The sequence below is a fragment of the Primulina eburnea genome, chromosome 7, assembly GCF_022965805.1.
Source record: "Primulina eburnea isolate SZY01 chromosome 7, ASM2296580v1, whole genome shotgun sequence".
In the NCBI taxonomy this organism is placed as follows: domain Eukaryota; kingdom Viridiplantae; phylum Streptophyta; class Magnoliopsida; order Lamiales; family Gesneriaceae; genus Primulina; species Primulina eburnea.
Genome location: NC_133107.1, coordinates 29,027,675 through 29,047,984, shown reverse-complemented (window position 1 = coordinate 29,047,984; position 20,310 = coordinate 29,027,675). Strand labels below are relative to the sequence as shown.

Sequence of the window (20,310 nt, the reverse complement as noted above, 5' to 3'; positions counted from 1 at the left end):
ACAGACAATTGACTGATAAGTTATTACAAACATTTTTGAGCTTATTAGCTACATTTTATCAGCTGATCTTTCAGCAGTACATGTCATCAGTTAAGAAAAAGAACGTTCAACCGACAACTGTACAAAAGCTGACTGCAACAAGTAGTGGGATCGCCGTATTTCATAAAAGATGTAGTGTAAGACTGTCGGAAGAATGTTGACGTTGCTAACAATGGATAGAAAGTTTAAAATTGCATTCAATATTAACGTTGGAGGCAAAGCCTATAAATAGCAGAGAAGAGCAGCTGAGAAACTCTCCGATCTCTCCGAGTCTGAATCAACCCGATTATTATAATACTATTTCTACTGAACTGAAATCTTTGCAAATTTTAAAGCTCACGCCTATTGTATACATTCATAGCATTCAAGGCTATACTTCGAGCTCACAAGAACAAACTGTTATTGCTTTAATACATGATCTTGAAGAGATCAGTTGTGCTCAATTTTTTCAGTCCATTCGAGTACTGTAAACTTGTTTGTAACTAAAAGTTTCAGCTTGGTATTTTTAAGTCCATAACTGAAGTGGGCCTGTACAACTCTATGTATCGATCAAAGTCTTTTAGTGAATATCCTATCTTTGTGATAGAAGAGGTGAAGTATGAGTGTTTGAAATCTCCGAACATCCATAAATTCTTGTGTCTTCTTATTTTAGTTTTTATTCTATCTCTCAGTCAGTTTATTTCCGCACTTTTATTGTTAACTGATTGATATCGACTTACAAGATTCCCGAGTATCAGTTTTTCACTAAACCTACTCATAAAAAGAGAAAAGTTTGTGAAATTTTTTTAATGTTTATTCAACCCCCCCCCCCTTCTGAACACTCTTTCACCTTTACCCAATCCTATCAAATAGCAAAACCATACCGTGATCACCCCTAGCTTAGTTAAAAATGCTTCTATGATATGTGAATTAATAGGTTAGACGTATTTTAAAATCTAAATGGATGTTGGTTATGTGTTTTAGACGACGTGTACAGTGATGCCTCCCAGACGTGCGTATTTCCATGAGTACTGAAGGAGAGAGGCAGGAGGAGAGACATGAGGGGGTACCTCGACCACCCCCGGATGTTGCTTCGCGGGTGCTCCAGGGGATGGCTCGTTTATTGTAGCAGCTTGTTGGGAATGCTGCTCGGGGTCGACCGGATGATATTTACATATTTCAGAGGATGGATCTGGAGGATTTTTCTGTTACAACCGATCCATTCATGGCTGAATGGTGGATTATGTCTTTGGAGGTGATTTTCCACTATATGAATATGGTGGGTGCTGACAGGTTTCAATGCGCCATTTATTTATTGAAGGAAGACACATCTCTGTGGAGGGAAGGAGCTGAGAGGGGGGTGAATATGAATACCCTCATATGGAAATAATTCAAACAGATGTTCTACGACAACTGCTTCATTGTTGACATGAGGTGAAGGCTGAAGCGAGAGTTTATGAGTCTCCGGCAGGGGGACATTCCTGTTGCGGAATTTGTCAAGAAGTTTGACAAGGGTTGTCATTTTGAGCCCCTGATCTCTAATAATACTGCTGAGAAATTGAGGCACTTTCTGAATGGTCTGAGCACTACTGTGCATCGGGATGTGCTGTTTGGAGACCCGATGAATTATATTGATGTTGTTACGAGGGCCTTGAGAGTGGAGCAATCAATGAAAGATATTGAGCGGGATATGCAAAGGAAGAGCCCCCCTCCTCCACAGCATTAGCAGCAACAGAGAAAGAAGTCCTTTTTGGGACCACCGAGACAACCAGGACATCGAACTCCACAGGGGCAGCCACGGAGAGTAGATGTCCCGAAGACTGACGAGAGACTGCTCTGCAAGGATGCAATCGCCAGCACTCTGGCCAGTGCATGTGGGGGAACCTACAAGTGCTTCAGTTGCGTATGAGATGAGCTGTAGTGCCCAAATTCAGTACACATATAACCCATGCATTTATTTAATTATTAGATCATTTATAGTTTTTTAAATGAGTTTTAGCCATGCATAATTTATGAAAATGCATTTTGTTAAATTATTCATGTTTATGGGATGCACGTTAAAATATCATTTTCAAGTTTCATGTTTCAGGCGATTATTCGAGGCGGGATTGAGGAAAAGACCCGGTGACGATTTTGGCAAAATTAAAAATGTGGTAATTTTATTTTAAGGTTGAGGATGGGGCATTTTAAATGGTTTATTAAGTTTTAGCATTTTAAAGCCTAAATTAATTGTTTGTGAATTTTAGAGTTTAAAACTTTTAAAATTAGTATTTTATGTGTTGTATTATAATTAAAGAAATTTTTAGTGAAGTTAGCATTTGATTAGTACTCTCTTTAATTTGTTAATTGAAGAGTTATTTTAAATTGGAGTGTATCAATTTAATTGATAATTGGTGTGGGTTAGCCTTTCTTTTTATATATCCTTTTAATTAGTCAATTAACCTAATCCTAATCTCCTAATTAAACACAAAACACACGCACACACACACTAGAAACGTGAAAGCACCATACACACACACATTCACATTTTTATTTTCAGAAATTAACAAGAAAGAAACCTAGGGTTCTAAGAGAAAAGCAGCCGCCCCTTCCCCTTATCTTTCCATCGAGTTTTTGGTGGATTTTATTGCAAGAAAACGGTGCCACGTTCGTCCCGAATCAAGCCTCGCTCCATCTCCGCTTCGGTGTCGTCGTTGCGGTATCTTTAAATGTCAAAAGGCACGTATATTCTGTTCTTTCTGCATTGATCTTGTCATAGTATGCGTTGTGTATTTTTATGCATGAAAATACATGTGTGACATTCGTCGTTTGAGCGGAAAATGGTTTGAATGCGTTTGAAATACTTTTTAGATCTGAAAACTCGTAACTCACTGTTCTGTTGAAAACTTCGATTTTTCTGTCGGGATTTTGAGAAAACTTTCAACTACAAAATTGTAGAACTTTTCGATGCCTTCGAGTTGATATAAAATTCGAGATTTTTGGATGAAAATTGAGTGAGTTATGATGTTTTTCGTGGGACTGCTCAAACTGCGTTTTCAGAAAGTTATGATATTGATGTATTCTTGAAGTTTCAGTGTTGCAGGCTTCGTTGGGGATCGACGGGTGATCGTTGCTGCATCTAGATATGATTAGTATGAGGTTGGGATGTTATTTGATACGTCGTATAGTGTCGATAGGCGCTCGAATGCGTTAGGAGTCGTAGGAAACGAATTGGTGTCATTTGCCATGCTTTGAATTGTATGTGTTGTAAGGTGAACTCATTGCTTTGGGTGTTTGTACGAATTTAGTTGATGTTATGGCATGCTAAGGTGAGTCTCGGGGTGTCGTTTCATAGTCCGTGCAACCGAGTCTAGAAAGTTGAGCGAAGCATGTACATAATTTTCGTAAGTTCGCGATTACAGTGGGTACACGGACCCGCACACGGACCCAGTCACGGGGTCCGTGCCTTTGTTTTCTTCTCGGCGTCTTTCTCCAGTATCTACACGGACCCCTACACGGATGAGGGCACGGGGTCCGTGCCTTTGGGTTTCATTTAGTGTATATTTCCAGTACCTACACGGACCCTCACCCGGACCCTGACACGGGGTCCTTACCTTTGCTTTCCTTCGGTGTCTATTTCCAGAGCCTACACGGACCCCTACACGGATGTAGGTACGGGGTCCGTGTCCTTCTTTTTTTGGGAAAAATAATTTAGTGTGCTTTGAGGTTAGACATCATGGTTTAGTGCAAGGATTATCAAGGTCGCGTCATGGGAAATTTTAGAATGTCCTAAGTAATGATTGAACTCGAGAGTAAGTATGATTTATACGTTAAGTTATGCAAGTTAAGTATGCAATTTCATGTTAGTATGTGCAGCAACGGCCCCAGTCGAAGTCCAACGAACCCCTCAACGCCAAGTAAGTATGTATGACGTGCAAAGAAAATATTATAAGTTTTTGAGGTATGCTAATTGTCTTGTGACCAAATTATGAATGGGTTTGGAAGTCGGTGAACGTGGCCGAGGACCTCTCCGCCCCGTTAAATTATGAACGGGTTAGATCGTGGCTGGAAAGCGTTAAATTATGAACGGGTACCAACCAGCCCGTTAAATTATGAACGGGGATCTCATGTATGCGGCAGTGGATACGTCCCTGTCAGCCCAGTACTGTGGTGTGTCTGATCAGGCGTTTATTATGTATGGGTCACTTGCTTTGAAACATCCTCTACGAAAAATGATGAAGTCATGTATGTTTTAGTATGCTCAAGTATGCAGTTATGAATATGAAAGTTTCACGTTATGGCACGTCTATATATGTATGCAAGTTCAAGTTTATTATGCAAGCTCAAGTTTCAAGTTATGTACGTTCTATTTTTAAGATGCATGCGATTTTTATTACGTAGTACTTGTTATCCCAGTTTATACGTGTTGAGTCTTTAGACTCCCTAGACTTGATCGATGCAGGTGACTATGTTGATGAGGAGATGGGAGGTGGCGACCAAGGGGCAGGCTTGGACTGTGCGGGAGGCTAGACCCGAGGACCGCATACGCTATTTTAAGTTTTTAAGAAAATTCATTTATACTCTGATTTTATGATTGGGTTGCGAGACTTTTCGAGACAGCTTCTCTTTTAGCAAATTTTAATTGTGATGGTGGATTTTAAAGATATTTTATGAATGATGAGTGACGACCGTGTGGATGTTTTTATTTAAGAAAATTTTTAATTTTTCCGCAAATGTTAAGTATGAAAAGTACGGTTCTTTACAGTTGGTATCAGAGCGGTGTTCTTGTAAAGGGTCACGCCTACTGCCAGTCGCAAGAAGCTCACGAAGTCACACCTCAAGTCTGTAAGTTTAAAGTTTTGCATTATGTTATGTAGTAAGCATCAAGTTATGATTTCAGTATGTGCCTGTTTTAAGTTGATTTACGTGCATCATAAAATATTGATATGTGTTCATGCATATTGGGTTTACGTGTTGGGTGAATTACTGGAACAGTATTCCTCCTAGACGTTTGGTTGACCGAGAAACAAGGGATGAGAACAGAGAGCACCGAGTAGAGGACAGGGAACATCGAGATGAGGAGAGGGACAATCCTCTACCACCTCCACCACTAGATATGCAGGCTCATATGCTTGCTGGAATGACGCAGTTCTTCGCACAGTTTGCGGGGAACCAGGCAGCAGCAATGGGTGCAGGGGCGAGGCCCAACCAGAGGCAGTATACGAGAGGTTCCAGAGGATGAGTCCGAAGGAGTTTTCGGGTACCACTGACCAGATGATAGCCGAGGGTTGGATCAAGTCCATCGAAGTAATTTTCAACTTTATGGAGCTGACGGATGCTGACAGAGTCCGTTGTGCCACCTTCTTATTAACTGGAGACGCTAGGCTATGGTGGGAGAGTGCGTCAGTGGCAGTCAATTTATAGGTGCTGCCTTGGAATGGTTTTAAGGAGGTTTTCTACTCCAAGTACTTCACTGAGGAAGTACGAACCAGACTCACCAACGAGTTTATGACGCTGCGACAGGGGGACAGTAGCGTGGCAGAATTTGTTAGGAAGTTTGAGAGGGGATGTCACTTCGTGCCCCTCATTGCTAATGATGTCCAGGCGAAGTTGAGGCACTTCTTAAATGGTTTGCGGCCGATCCTGCACCGTGACGTGAGGGTAGCTGGCCCTACTTCTTATGCAGTTGCTGTTTCTAGAGCTCTAGCTGCAGAGCAAGACCAGCGGGATATTGAGGCGGACAGGCAGGGCAAGAGGCTCTATCAGGCTCCACCGCAGCCACACCAACAGCAACAGAATCAGCGACCCCACTTTAAGAAACCGTATCAGGGGCCGCCAGGAAAGAAACTTTTTCAGGGACCGCCGAAGGGCAAGGGTCCCGTTCAGCAGCAGGGGGCGCCACAGAGGCCCGGTATTTTCCCAATGTGTCCTAAGTGCAACCGCCAGCATCCAGGACAGTGCTTGTATAAGTCAGGAAAATGTTTTAAATGTGGAGCTACGAATCACATGCTTAAGGAGTGCCCACAGTGGAAGCAGCCAACCCAGGGCAGGGTATTCGCCATGCATGCACAGGAGGCGGATCCAGACACCACCTTACTGACTGGTAAACTTTTCTACCTAAGCTCAGTATTACTTTGCCGTGCATGTGGATTTTGTTTGGAATTATTAGTATGCTAGTAATATTTTGTGCACCTTGAGTATTGGGTTCTTTTATGCTCGAGAGTGTTGGTAAGATTTTTTGGGATATAAGTTAGTTTGTGTTGTGCTAACGCATCTCAGGAAGCATTTTTATTAAGAGACTATCCACAACCGCACTGATAGGCTCAGGAGCCACTCACTCCTTCATATCGGAGACTTTTGCCAACCATTTGGACCTCAAGTCCATTGGCCTAGACGTGAACTTTTCAGTGACAGTCCCATCCGGGGAAGAGCTGTTAGCTACCAGTGTGGTCAGAGACATCGATCTAGAACTGCATGGCCACTTAGTGTATGCAGATTTAATCCTATTGCCGATGCCAGAATTCGATATCATTCTGGGAATGGACTGGCTGACAAGGAACAGAGTCTTAATAGATTTTCAGAAGAGGTCAGTTTTGGTTAGACCGCCAGGCATGGAGCAGTTTCTTTTTGAACCAGCCAGATGGAGAAGTTTCCCTCGCATGATTTCGTGCATGCAGGCGAGGAGACTGATTTCCAAGGGGTACCAGGCCTTCTTGGCTAGTATTATTTCAGCACCTGATGCGCCTACTCCATCTCTAACTGAAGTGCCAGTAGTCAGTGAATTCCCAGACGTCTTCCCAGACGATGTTTCAGGTCTTCCACCAGATAGAGAGGTGGAGTTTGCTATTGATCTCATGCCAGGCACAGTGCCAATCTCTAAGGCACCGTACAGATTAGCTCCAGCGGAAATGTTAGAACTCAAGCAGCAGATTCAGGAGCTCTTAGACAAGGAGTTTATCCACCCGAGTTTCTCACCGTGGGGCGCACCGGTACTTTTTGTGAAAAAGAAAGACGGAAGCATGAGACTGTGCATCGATTACCGCGAGCTGAATAAGGTAACGATCAAGAATAAGTACCCGTTGCCTAGAATCGAAGACTTGTTTGATCAATTGCAGGGAGCTACAGTGTTCTCTAAGATAGATCGTCGATCAGGGTACCATCAGCTGAAAGTGAAGGATGCAGATGTCCACAAGACAGCTTTCAGGACCCGGTATGGGCATTACGAATTCTTAGTGATGCCGTTTGGATTGACTAATGCTCCAGCAATTTTCATGGATCTCATGAACCGAGTATTTCAGCCATTCCTCGATCAATTCGTCATAGTATTCATTGACGATATTCTTATATACTCGAAGAGCCATGAGGAGCACCGCCAGCACTTGAGAACAGTTTTACAGACCTTGCAGAGTCGCAAGTTATATGCGAAGTTCAGTAAGTGTGAATTTTGGTTGGAGAAGGTAGCGTTTTTGGGGCATATTGTATCTAGCAGTGGAATTGAAGTGGATCCATCTAAGGTAGCAGCGGTTAGAGATTGGGTTGAACCTAAGAACGCATCAGAAATCCGCAGTTTTCTGGGTTTGGCCGGATACTACCGTAAGTTCATTCGAGGATTTTCATCCATAGCGGTGCCACTCACGTCACTCACCAAGAAGAATGCTAAATTCGTGTGGAGCGACGAATGCCAGAAGAGCTTCGATACGTTGAAGCAAGCTCTTATTTCAGCGCCAGTTCTAGCCATGCCATCCGGGCAAGGAGACTTTGTGTTATATACCAATGCATCTAAGCTCGGGTTAGGCGCAGTATTGATGCAGCAGGGTCGGGTCATAGCCTATGCTTCCAGGCAACTGAAAGTGCACGAGAAGAACTATCCGACTCACGACCTAGAGTTAGCCGCCGTTGTATTCGCACTGAAAATTTGGAGACACTACCTATACGGCGAGAAATGTCAGATTTTCACCGATCATAAGAGTCTCAAATATTTCTTCACGCAGAAGGAGTTGAATATGAGACAAAGACGATGGTTGGAACATGTGAAGGATTACGATTGCGAAATTAGCTACCATCCGGGAAAGGCTAATGTTGTCGCGGACGCATTGAGCAGGAAAGTGGCAGTTGTAGCTCAGTTGTCGGCTCAGAGACCGCTACAGTCGGAGATTCAGAAGTTTGGTCTAGAGATTTATCGTGATGGCAAGGCTCCTAGGCTGTCTAATCTGACAGTCAAGTCTGATTTGCTAGATCGCATCCGGGCAGGTCAGTCTTCAGATGAGCAGTTACAGAAATGGAGACTAAAAGACGAAGCCAAGGGCAGTGTGTTGTACACAGTTTCAGACGGCATTGTGAGATACAGAGGTAGAATGTGGGTGCCTAGTGTTTGTTCGATCAGACAGGATATTTTGACAGAGACACACGCATCTCCGTATTCCATTCACCCAGGAGGTACCAAGATGTACAAAGACCTACAATTATTGTATTGGTGGCCAGGGATGAAGCAAGACATCCGTAGATTCGTATCAGAATGTCTCACTTGTCAGCAAGTAAAAGCTGAACATCAGAGGCCAGCAGGATTGGTTAAGCCACTCCCCATTCCCGAGTGGAAGTCGGAGAACATTACTATGGATTTTGTGGTTGGGTTGCCGAGATCAGTCAGAGGATCGAATTCCATTTGGGTTATAGTGGACCGACTCACCAAGTCAGCGCATTTTCTACCAGTGAAGACGACTTTCTCCATGACGCAGTATGCGGAGCTTTATATCAAGGAGATAGTCCGTCTGCATGGATTCCCAGTTTCAATCGTGTCCGACAGGGACCCGAGATTCACATCGTCCTTCTGGAAGAGCTTACATGCAGCCATGGGGACAAAGTTGCTTTTCAGTACAGCTTTTCACCCGCAGACAGATGGCCAGTCTGAGCGAGTGATTCAGATTTTAGAGGATTTGCTGAGAGCGTGCATGATTGATTTTCAAGGAACTTGGAGTCTAGACTACCTCTAGTGGAGTTCACATACAACAACAGCTTCCAAGCATCTATTGGCATGGCTCCCTATGAGGCGTTGTACGGGAGGAAGTGCAGATCACCAGTTCATTGGGATGAAGTTGGGGAGAGGACAGAGCTTGGTCCAGAGATAGTTCAACAGACTGCAGACGTGGTGGTCAAGATTCGTGAGAGAATGAAGACTGCCCAAAGCCGTCAAAAGAGCTATGCCGATAAAAGGAGAAGAGATCTTGAGTTTTCCGTAGGAGATCACGTTTTTATCAAGATAGCACCTATGAAGGGTGTTATGAGATTTGGAAAGAGAGACAAACTGAGTCCAAGGTTCATTGGGCCGTTCGAGATTTTAGACAGAGTTGGGACACTAGCCTATCGTGTTGCCCTTCCGCCGAATCTGGCCGGGGTGCACAATGTGTTCCATGTCTCGATGCTGAGGAAATATCTGGCTAATCCTTCGCATATTCTGAGTTATGAGCCGTTACAGCTTGCTCCAGACCTGTCTTATGAGGAGAAACCAGTTCAAATCCTAGACAGGCAAGAGCGTAGGCTTCGGAACAAGGTGACTAAGCTAGTCAAAGTTCGGTGGCTAAACCAATCAGTGGAGGAAGCCACATGGGAGTCAGAGACAGATATGAGACTCCGCTACCCGGAGTTGTTCGGTAAGACTTAATTTCGAGGACGAAATTTTTATAAGTGGGGGAGGAACTGTAGTGCCCAAATTCAGTACACGTATAACCCATGCATTTATTTAATTATTAGATCATTATTATTTTTTTAAATGAGTTTTAGCCATGCATAATTTATGAAAATGCATTTTTTTAAATTATTCATGTTTATGGGATGCACGTTAAAATATCTTTTTCAAGTTTCATGTTTCAGGCGATTATTCGAGGCGGGATTGAGGAAAAGACCCGGTGACGATTTTGGCAAAATTGAAAATGTGGTAATTTTATTTTAAGGTTGAGGATGGGGCATTTTAAATGGTTTATTAAGTTTTAGCATTTTAAAACCTAAATTAATTGTGTGGGAATTTTAGAGTTTAAAACTTTTAAAATTAGTATTTTATGTGTTGTATTATAATTAAAGAAATTTTTAGTGAAGTTAGCATTTGATTAGTACTCTCTTTAATTTGTTAATTGAAGAGTTATTTTAAATTGGAGTGTATCAATTTAATTGATAATTGGTGTGGGTTAGCCTTTCTTTTTATATATCCTTTTAATTAGTCAATTAAGCTAATCCTAATCTCCTAATTAAACACAAAACACACGCACACACACACTAGAAACGTGAAAGCACCATACACACACACATTCACATTTTTATTTTCAGAAATTAACAAGAAAGAAACCTAGGGTTCTAAGAGAAAAGCAGCCGCCCCTTCCCCTTATCTTTCCATCGAGTTTTTGGTGGATTTTATTGCAAGAAAACGGTGCCACGTTCGTCCCGGATCAAGCCTCGCTCCATCTCCGCTTCGGTGTCGTCGTTGCGGTATCTTTAAATATCAAAAGGCACGTATATTCTGTTCTTTCTGCATCGATCTTGTCATAGTATGCGTTTTGTATTTTTATGCGTGAAAATCCATGTGTGACATTCGTCGTTTGAGCGGAAAATGGTTTGAATGCGTTTGAAATACTTTTTAGATCTGAAAACTCGTAACTCACTATTTTGTTGAAAATTGCGATTTTTCTGTCGTGATTTTGAGAAATCTTTCAACTACAAAATTGTAGAACTTTTCGATGCCTTCGAGTTGATATAAAATTCGAGATTTTTGGATGAAAATTGAGTGAGTTATGATGTTTTTCGTGGGACTGCTCAAACTGCGTTTTCAGAAAGTTATGATATTGATGTATTCTTGAAGTTTCAGTGTTGCAGGCTTCGTTGGGGATCGACGGGTGATCGTTGCTGCGTCTAGGTATAATTAGTATGAGGTTGGGATGTTAGTTGATACGTCGTATAGTGTCGATAGGCGCTCGAATGCGTTAGGAGTCGTAGGAAACGAATTGGTGTCATTTGCCATGCTTTGAATTGTATGTGTTGTAAGGTGAACTCATTGCTTTGGGTGTTTGTACGAATTTAGTTGATGTTATGGCATGCTAAGGTGAGTCTCGGGGTGTCGTTTCATAGTCCGTGCAACCGAGTCTAGAAAGTTGAGCGAAGCATGTACATAATTTTCGTAAGTTCGCGATTACAGTGGGTACACGGACCCGCACACAGACCCAGTCACGGGGTCCGTGCCTTTGTTTTCTTCTCGGCGTCTTTCTCCAGTAACTACACGGACCCCTACACGGATGAGGTCACGGGGTCCGTGCCTTTGGGTTTCATTTAGTGTATATTTCCAGTACCTACACGGACCCTCACCCGGACCCTGACACGGGGTCCGTACCTTTGCTTTCCTTCGGTGTCTATTTCCAGAGCCTACACGGACCCCTACACGGATGTAGGTACGGGGTCCGTGTCCTTCTTTTTTTGGGAAAAATAATTTAGTATGCTTTGAGGTTAGACGTCATGGTTTAGTGCAAGGATTATCAAGGTCGCGTCATGGGAAATTTTAGAATGTCCTAAGTAATGATTGAACTCGAGAGTAAGTATGATTTATACGTTAAGTTATGCAAGTTAAGTATGCAATTTCATGTTAGTATGTGCAGCAACGGCCCCAGTCGAAGTCCAACGAACCCTTCAACGCCAAGTAAGTATGTATGACGTGCAAAGAAAATATTTTAAGTTTTTGAGGTATGCTAATTGTCTTGTGACCAAATTATGAATGGGTTTGGAAGTCGGTGAACGTGTCCGAGGACCTCTCCGCCCCGTTAAATTATGAACGGGTTAGATTGTGGTTGGAAAGCGTTAAATTATGAACGGAGACCAACCAGCCCATTAAATTATGAACGGAGATCTCATGTATGCGGCAGTGGATACGTCCATGTCAGCCCAGTACTATGGTGTGTCTGATCAGGCGTTTATTATGTATGGGTCACTTGCTTTGAAACATCCTCTACAAAAAATGATGAAGTCATGTATGTTTTAGTATGCTCAAGTATGCAGTTATGAATATGAAAGTTTCACGTTATGGCACGTCTATATATGTATGCAAGTTCAAGTTTATTATGCAAGCTCAAGTTTCAAGTTATGTACGTTCTATTTTTAAGATGTATGCGATTTTTATTACGTAGTACTTGTTATCCCAGTTTATACGTGTTGAGTCTTTAGACTCACTAGACTTGATCGATGCAGGTGACTATGTGGATGAGGAGACGGGAGGTGGCGACCAAGGGGCAGGCTTGGACTGAGCGGGAGGCTAGACCCGAGGACCGCATACGCTATTTTAAGTTTTTAAGAAAATACATTGATACTCTGATTTTATGATTGGGTTGTGAGACTTTTCGAAACAGCTTCTCTTTTAGCAAATTTTAATTGTGATGGTTGATTTTAAAGATATTTTATGAATGATGAGTGACGACCGTGTGGATGTTTTTATTTAAGAAAATTTTTAATTTTTCCGTAAATGTTAAGTATGAAAAGTACGGTTCGTTACATGGGCGTAAGGCTATTGATTGCCCGAGACAGAAGAAGTCTATGACTGGAAGGGCTTAAGTAATGCATGCTGAGCAAGTAGAGCCCGACACTATGCTTATTACAGGAATTCCGGCTATATACGCATTTTATATCGCCTTATTCCTCGAACTAAGAAGCATGAATGCTAGGACTAAATCGAGGAGGATTGAGAATTTAAGGACTGAATTATGTAATTTAGAAATTTAAGGAACTAATTATTAATTTTCGGAATTATTGAGGGTAGAATGGGCAGAATTTGAATAATTGGGGATATTATTGCATTAATTCAAAACGTTTGAGGGCCATTTGGCAATTTTTGAAATATAAAAAGGGTCATTTTGCAATATATTCGAGACAATAGGTATCAACTTGCCAATACAGGCAACTATAAATGGCCTAGATGATAATATTTTTGAATTTATAGATTTTGAGTATAATGCGACTATCATCACATGCAGAATATTGTTAGCGAGTGTAGCTCTCTATGATTTGTTAAATAATAGAGCTACACATTCTTTCATATCTGAATCATTTGTGAAACGATTGGAAATCTTACCGAAGGACGTGGAATCGAGATTCAGAGTCACAGTTCCTTCAGGCAACCATATGATCTCTACAAGCATGGTTAAGGATGCGGAGCTCAAACTACAGAACAACGTCGTTCGAGCTGACCTTATTGTGTTGCCAATGCCCGAATTTGACATTATTGTGGGCATGTATTGGCTCACACTAAAAGGAGCTACTATCGATTTACGGTAGAGTTCAGTATCTATAAGACCGTCCAACGAGAAATCGTTCATATCCAAGGCTGCACAGAATCGACAAATGTCGCGCATCGTTTCTTGCATGGGTGCAAGGAAGCTTATTTGGAATGGCTTCCAAGGTTTTCTTTCCAGTGTTATATATGTGCCTGACGCTGGCAGTCAATCGGTATAAGATGTGGTAGTTGTCAAGGACTTTCCGGATGTGTTCCCTGACGATGTTTCTAGCATTCCACCATAGAGAGAGGTGGAGTTTGCTATTGAGTTGATGCCACTACTGTGGCGTTCTCCAAAGCATCATCTAGCACGTGATGCAATGAAAGAGTTAAAAGATCAAATTCGAGATATGCTAGAAAAGGGATTTATTCGGCCTAGTTTCTCTCCATGAGGCGCGTCAGTGTTATTTGTGAAGAAAAAAGATGGGAGTACGAGACTCTGCATCGATTACAGAAAACTGAATGGGATGACAGTGAAGAACAAGTATCCATTTGATAAGTGCAAAAATTGCACTTAATTTATATGTTAATCCATTTTATCTATGTTGGTTTCGAACAGAATTACGCTTGGTTTTTGTTGCTTTTGTGTCGTGCGGGAGATAAACGACACTGGATGGTTTAGAGCAAACAAATGTGATTTTAAGTGTGAAAATGTGATAGACGAGACAAGCGCCTAGGTGCTTCCCAATGAGCGCCGTGGAGCCTTACTGCTGAGGAACGAGCACCTAGGCGCTAAGGAATGAGCGTCGCAGCGCCTACACCTATGAAGAACGAGCACCTAGGCACCACTTACTCAGTGCCGCGGCGCTAATGGCGGCGAAACAAGCAATTGGGCTTTCAACTTATGGCCCAGACGAGGAAATAAAAAAAAAGAGGGTTCAGAAAAGAGGACACCGTTTTTGGAGAAGAAAGCACGGGAGAGCAGGAGCGAACATGAGACGAATCCGGAGTGCGAAGATTGATCAGAAATACAAAGAACGACAGATCTGGGGACGGAGACGACGATTTGCCATCTATTTTTTCTCTTCTATATTTTATTTTGTTGTGATTTCTAAAACTTTGAACATATCTTTTTTTTTGCTTAGATTTTGTTATGAACTAATTTTCCATTCGAGAGGATGATGTAGCTTTGTCGATACGATGATTTGACGCGGTTGTTTATATGATTGAATTACGTTTGGTTTTTTATGTCTCTTTTTTTTATTCACTGCAATTTACTGGTCGTAAATTGTGTGTTGTTTGATTAATTCTACAACTTGGGAGAGGGATTAGGATTATAGATCTTTAAAGACACATCGTTGAATATTTATATCGTTTGGAAGACGTATAACTTTAGCGAGACTTAATGAGAACATTGTTTGTATTTATCAATGAAACCTAGATATTTATTAGGAATGTTTGAATCGAAGCTTGATTGATGCAATTTATTCGTCACTTGAGAAATGAAGAATAAAATAATTAAGTGTTCTTGGCCATTAAATAATTGAAATTCATGAATATAAATTCAATCGGCAATAATTATCTTGGAAACTTACTGAAATCATTCCTCCAGATATTTTCTCTCGGCGCTATTTCTCCATTCGGTGTTTTGTTTATTTATTTATTTGCAATTAAGTTGTTTTTTAAACAAACCAAACCTTTTTTGATTTTTCTAAATAAAGTCGAGACTATTTTAATTACAAGCATTGATATACGTTTATATACACACTCTTCGTGGGATCGACACTTGTACTCAAAAATATATTTTATTATAATTTGACGTCGTGCGCTTGCGACCAATCAAGAAAACACACAAAAAGTTTTTGGCGCCATTGTCGGGGAGTGTCAAAATTTGAATTTATATCAGTATTGTTGCCAATTAGTCTAGATTTTAATTTAGAGCTTTTATTTTATTTTTATATTTATTGAGTTTTTCATTTTTCTGCTTGATAGTGCATGTTAAGATCGCAAAGCTCTGACTTGTTTATTTTTTATCCGGAGATCAAAAGAACTGCATGAAGATTAAGAAAAGTAAGAAGAGATCCAAGAAATGACTGAACACAGAGAGAATGATAGACAAAACCTGTTAGAGGCTATACCTATCAGAGATCACTTCCGATCAGTGATCAACCCTCATTACTCTGGCATTTCTCGAGGGGCCAAGCAAGAGGATGGCTCCAATCGCTTCCTTTGGGGAGTATCACTACATGGCAGGAGTTAGCAACCAAGTTCCTTGCAAAATATTTTCCACCTGCGAAGTCTGCATAGTTGAAGACTGAGATAAGTACTTTTAGGCAGACTGAATTTGAGCAATTATATGAGGCATGAGAACGGTATAAGGAGTTGTTGCGGAGGTTTCCAAACCATGGTTTTGAAGATTGGGTACAGATTGAATTGTTTTACAATGGTTTGAATGGACACATGGACACTGTGGATGCAGCAGCTAGTGGCACGATTTTTCCAAATCACCTGATCAAGATATGATTTGCTTGAATAGATGACCATTAACAGTTATCAGTGGCCGTCTGAGAGGTCGGGAATAAATAAAACAGCTAGAATTTACACCATAGATCCTATTACATCTCTCACCGCACAAGTTTCGGCTTTAACAACTCAAATTACAGCTACGAATAAGGCTAGCACAACAGAGGTTGAAAATGCATCGGTTGTTATTGCAGAACCACATATTCCTAATGAGGCTCACTATATCAACAATAGGAATTTTGGTGGCTACGGAGGATATCGAGGTAACCCTCCCCCTAACACTTATCATCCTGGTTTGAGAAATCATGAGAATTTTCCATATTTGAATAATAAAAATGTGTTGAATCCTCCACCGAGGTTCAATACATCAAAGGGGGAAAGAAAGCCTTCGTTTGAAGATTTAGTGGGAACGTTTGTTGTTGAATTTGGAAAAAGGATGGCGGGTACTAAATCTCTTCTTGATGGCATGGAAACTCACATGAGAAATATAGGTGCCACAATAAAATAATTGGAGACACAGATTGTACAGTTGGCTAATACATTGGGAGATCAAAATAGAAGTCAATTTCCAAGTAATACTGAAGTGAATCCAAAGGAGCAATGCAAAGTTGTAACTTGAGAAGTGGAAGAGAACTTGAGGCTGAAAAATCCAAAGAGAATGAGAAAAACGAGAAGAAAGTTGAAGAGGATGAATGTGAAAATGGAAAGGAGAATAAGGTTGAGGAGTCTCGGATTGAAACTGAAGTTGAACGGATTCCTATACTAAAACTGACTCTTCCATACACACAGAGATTTAGGAAGAAGATTATTGATTATCAATTTGCAAAATTTTTGGAGATTTTCGAGAAGATTTACATCAACATTCCATTTGCTGATACTTTGGAGCAAATGTCAAACTGTGCAAAGTTCATCAAAGATATGATGTCAAAGAAGAGTAAGTTGCTGGAGTTCGAGACAATGAAGTTGACCGAAGAGTGTAGCGCCATTCTCCAAATGAAGCTACCACAAAAACTAAAAGAACTAGGGAGTTTTACTGTTCCTTGCATTATTGGTGGTACTCATGTTAATAAGCTTTATGTGATCTTGGAGAGAGTATTAATCTTATGTCATTTTTTACTTATCGGGACTTGAAGCTTGGGGAGGTAAAACCAACCACTATAACTTTGCAACTTACAGATAGGTCACTCACATATCCTCGTGAAATTGTTGAAGATGTTTTGGTAAAGGTTGACAAGTTTATCTTCTCTGCCGGTTTTCTAATACTTGATATGGAGGAAGGTCAAGATGCTCCATTGATTTTTGGGCGACCCTTCTTAGCCATTGGAAAAGCATTGATAGATGTACACAAAGGAGAACTCACCTTGAGAGTTTTTGGGGAAGCTGTGATATTTGACATCAATAAGGCTATTAAAGGTAATGACGAGGTGACTACTAGTAAAAGCATTGATATAATTGACTCTTGTTTTGATGAGATTGGTATAGGTCATAGAGTAGAAGATCCATTATAAAGATGCCTTTCTATTACTGTCGGAAGAGATGAGAGAGCAATTTTTAGCTCTTGAAGAGTTGCCGAAGGTTAAGGAAGCCACTCAGGAGAAGTTGGAAGAAGAAAAGTGTCCAGAGATAATAACTTCATCCCCTGTTTTGAAGGAATTGCCAAGCCATCTTTGCTATGCTTTCTTGGGTGAGAAGTCGATATATCTTGTAATTATCTCTTCCTCTCTTACTTTAGATGAAAAAGAGAAATTGTTGAGAGTGTTCAGGAAATTTAAATCTGCATTTGGATGGTCGATTTCTGATATCAATGGGATTAGTCCCACCATATGCATTCATAGGATTTTAATGGAGTAGTCATACGCTCCTTATGTGGATCATCAGAGGAGGATAAATCCATCCATGAACGAGGTAGTGAAAAATGAAGTGTTAAAATTGTTAAATGCTGGAGTTATATATGTTATTTATGACAGTAGTTGGGTGTCTCATGTGCAAGTAGTGCCTAAAATGTTGGAATGATTGTGGTAAAGAATGAAAATGATGAACTAATATCTACTCGTACCGTGAATGAATGGCGAGTATGTATTGATTATAGGAAGTTGAACAATGCCACACGTAAAGATCGTTTTTCATTGCCTTTTATTGATCAAATGCTTGATAGACTTGCTGGTTATTGTCACTACTGCTTTTTAGATGGTTATTCATGTTATAACCAGATTGCTATAGCAGCGGAGGATCAAGAGAAGACAACATTCACGTGCCCCTATGGAACGTTTGCTTACAGGAGGATGCCTTTTGGGCTATGCAATGCACCTGCTACTTTTCAGAGGTGTATGATGGCCATATTTGCAGACATGGTGGAAGACATCATGGAAGTCTTCATGGATGATTTCTCGGTATTTGGCTCTTCATTTGATCATTGTTTACATAACATTTCCCTCGTTTTGCAGGGATATCAAGAAAAGAACTTAATTCTTAATTGGGAGAAGTGTTATTTTATGGTCCAAGAGGGTATTGTTCTTGGACATAAAGTTTCTTCTAAGGGATTAGAGGTAGACAGAGCCAAAGTGGTTGCAATTGAAAATCTTCCACCACCAAATAATATCAAAGGGATAATGAGTTTCTTAGGACACGTCGGGTTTTATCGTAGATTTATCAAAGATTTTTCTAAGATTACTAAACATTTGTGTAATTTGCTTGAAAAAGAATCCACTTTTATTTTTGATGATGATTGTCTGCAGGTATTTGAGAAAATCAAGAAGGCATTGGTGACAGCACCAATCATTATAGTGCCAGATTGGAAAGATCCCTTCGAGTTGATGTGCGATTCTAGTGATTATGCAGTATGTGTGGTGTTGGGCCAAAGGCGTGATAAATTTTTTAGATTAATCTCTATGCAAGTCAAACCATGGATGTTGCACAGCAAAATTATAGAACTACTGAAAAGGAGATGATTGCAGTAGTGTTTACATTTGACAAGTTTAGACCCTATTTGATTGGCACAAAGGTAATTATTTTCACTGACCATGCAGCTAGTCGATACCTATTTGCCAAGAAAGATGCAAAAACATGCTTGATAAGATGGATTTTATTGTTTCAAGAGTTTGATTTTGAAGTGAAGGATAGAAAGAGGTGTGAAAGTCAAGTGGCCGACCATTTGTCACAGCTCGAACTTGAAGATAAAAAGATGAAGGAATCATAAAAGAAGAATTTCCAGATGAACAGCTATTTGAGGTAAAGTCTATACTCCCTTGGTTTGCTGATATAGCTAATTTCTTGTCTTGTGGTACTCTCCCTCCATATTTGACTTATCATCAAAGAAGAAATTCTTTCACGATGCAAGGTTTTACTTATGGGATGATCCATACTTCTTCAAGAGATGTGTTGATCAGATGATTAGAAGATGCGTAGCGGAGGAAGAAGCGAAAGTTATTCTTGAACAATGCCACTCTTCACCATATGGTGGTCACTTTGGAGCATCAAGAACAACAGCAAATGTATTACAGTCTGGTTTTTATTGGCATAATTTTTTCAAAGATAGTTATACCTTAGCCAAGTCATGTGATAGATGCCAAAGGGTTGGCAATATTTCTAGACACCATGAGTTTTTATTGACCAACATTTTGGAAGTCGAACTTTTTGATGTTTGGGGTATTGACTTAATGGGACCATTCCTATATTCTTTTGGTTAAACTTATATTTTGTTTGATGTGGAATATGTGTCAAAATGGGTGGAAGCAATTGCCACCAATACTAATGATGCTCGAGTGATTGCTAAGCTTGTTCACGGGAACATCTTCACAAGATTTGGGACACCAAGAGCCATAATTAGTGATGAAGGTACACATTTTTGTAATAAAATTTTTAACTCCCTTTTGACTAAATATGATGTGATGCATAAGGTGACCCTGACATACCACCCACAAGCAAATGGACAAGCCGAAGTATCCAACTGGGAGATTAAGCAGATATTGGAGAAAACTGTGAAGACAAATCGGAAGGATCGGGCACTGAAGCTGGATGATGCCTTATGGGCATACAGAACTGCATACAAGTCACCTATTGGGATGTCACCCTATAGGTTGGTCTTTGGTAAGGCCTATCACTTACCAATGGAATTGGATCACATAAATTTGTGTACCGTGAAAAAGCTCAACTTTGACATGGAAGTATCTCGTGAGCAGCGTTGAACCTAGTTGAGATAGAAACATGTGGTACATGTTTTGTACTTTGATATTGATATGTATATCAGATAGATTCCTATTGAAATTAAATGAGATGGAGGAATTCAGAAATGAGACTAATGAGAACGCAAAGATCTACAAGGAGAAGACCAAGAAATGCCACGACAACCATAACTTGCACAGGAATTTCGAGCCCGGACAACAAGTACTGTTATTCAATTCACGCCTCAAACTATTTCCTAGTAAGCTAAAATCAAGATGTTCGGGGCCTTTTACAATAGAATCAGTCCAAGCACATGGAGCCATTGAGCTGAAGTGCAATGACAGAAGAATTTTTAGAGTAAATGGACAACGGATTAAGCCTTACTATGGGAC

General features: G+C 40.6%; 2 protein-coding genes across 2 annotated transcripts; both read left to right on the top strand.

Moving 5' to 3' along the window:
- The first annotated feature begins 16,357 nt into the window (after nucleotides 1-16,357).
- LOC140835840 (uncharacterized) lies at nucleotides 16,358-17,265 on the top strand. The gene is made up of 2 exons (XM_073201249.1): nucleotides 16,358-16,849; nucleotides 16,891-17,265. Exons 1-2 carry the CDS (start codon nucleotides 16,358-16,360, stop codon nucleotides 17,263-17,265), a joined length of 867 nt encoding a protein of 288 aa, XP_073057350.1.
- A 28-nt stretch (nucleotides 17,266-17,293) lies between these two features.
- On the top strand, nucleotides 17,294-19,941 carry LOC140835839 (uncharacterized). Its single transcript, XM_073201248.1, has 7 exons — nucleotides 17,294-17,441; nucleotides 17,968-18,023; nucleotides 18,202-18,303; nucleotides 18,493-18,594; nucleotides 18,636-18,758; nucleotides 19,144-19,402; nucleotides 19,490-19,941. Exons 1-7 carry the CDS (start codon nucleotides 17,294-17,296, stop codon nucleotides 19,939-19,941), a joined length of 1,242 nt encoding a protein of 413 aa, XP_073057349.1.
- Nucleotides 19,942-20,310: the final 369 nt, after the last annotated feature.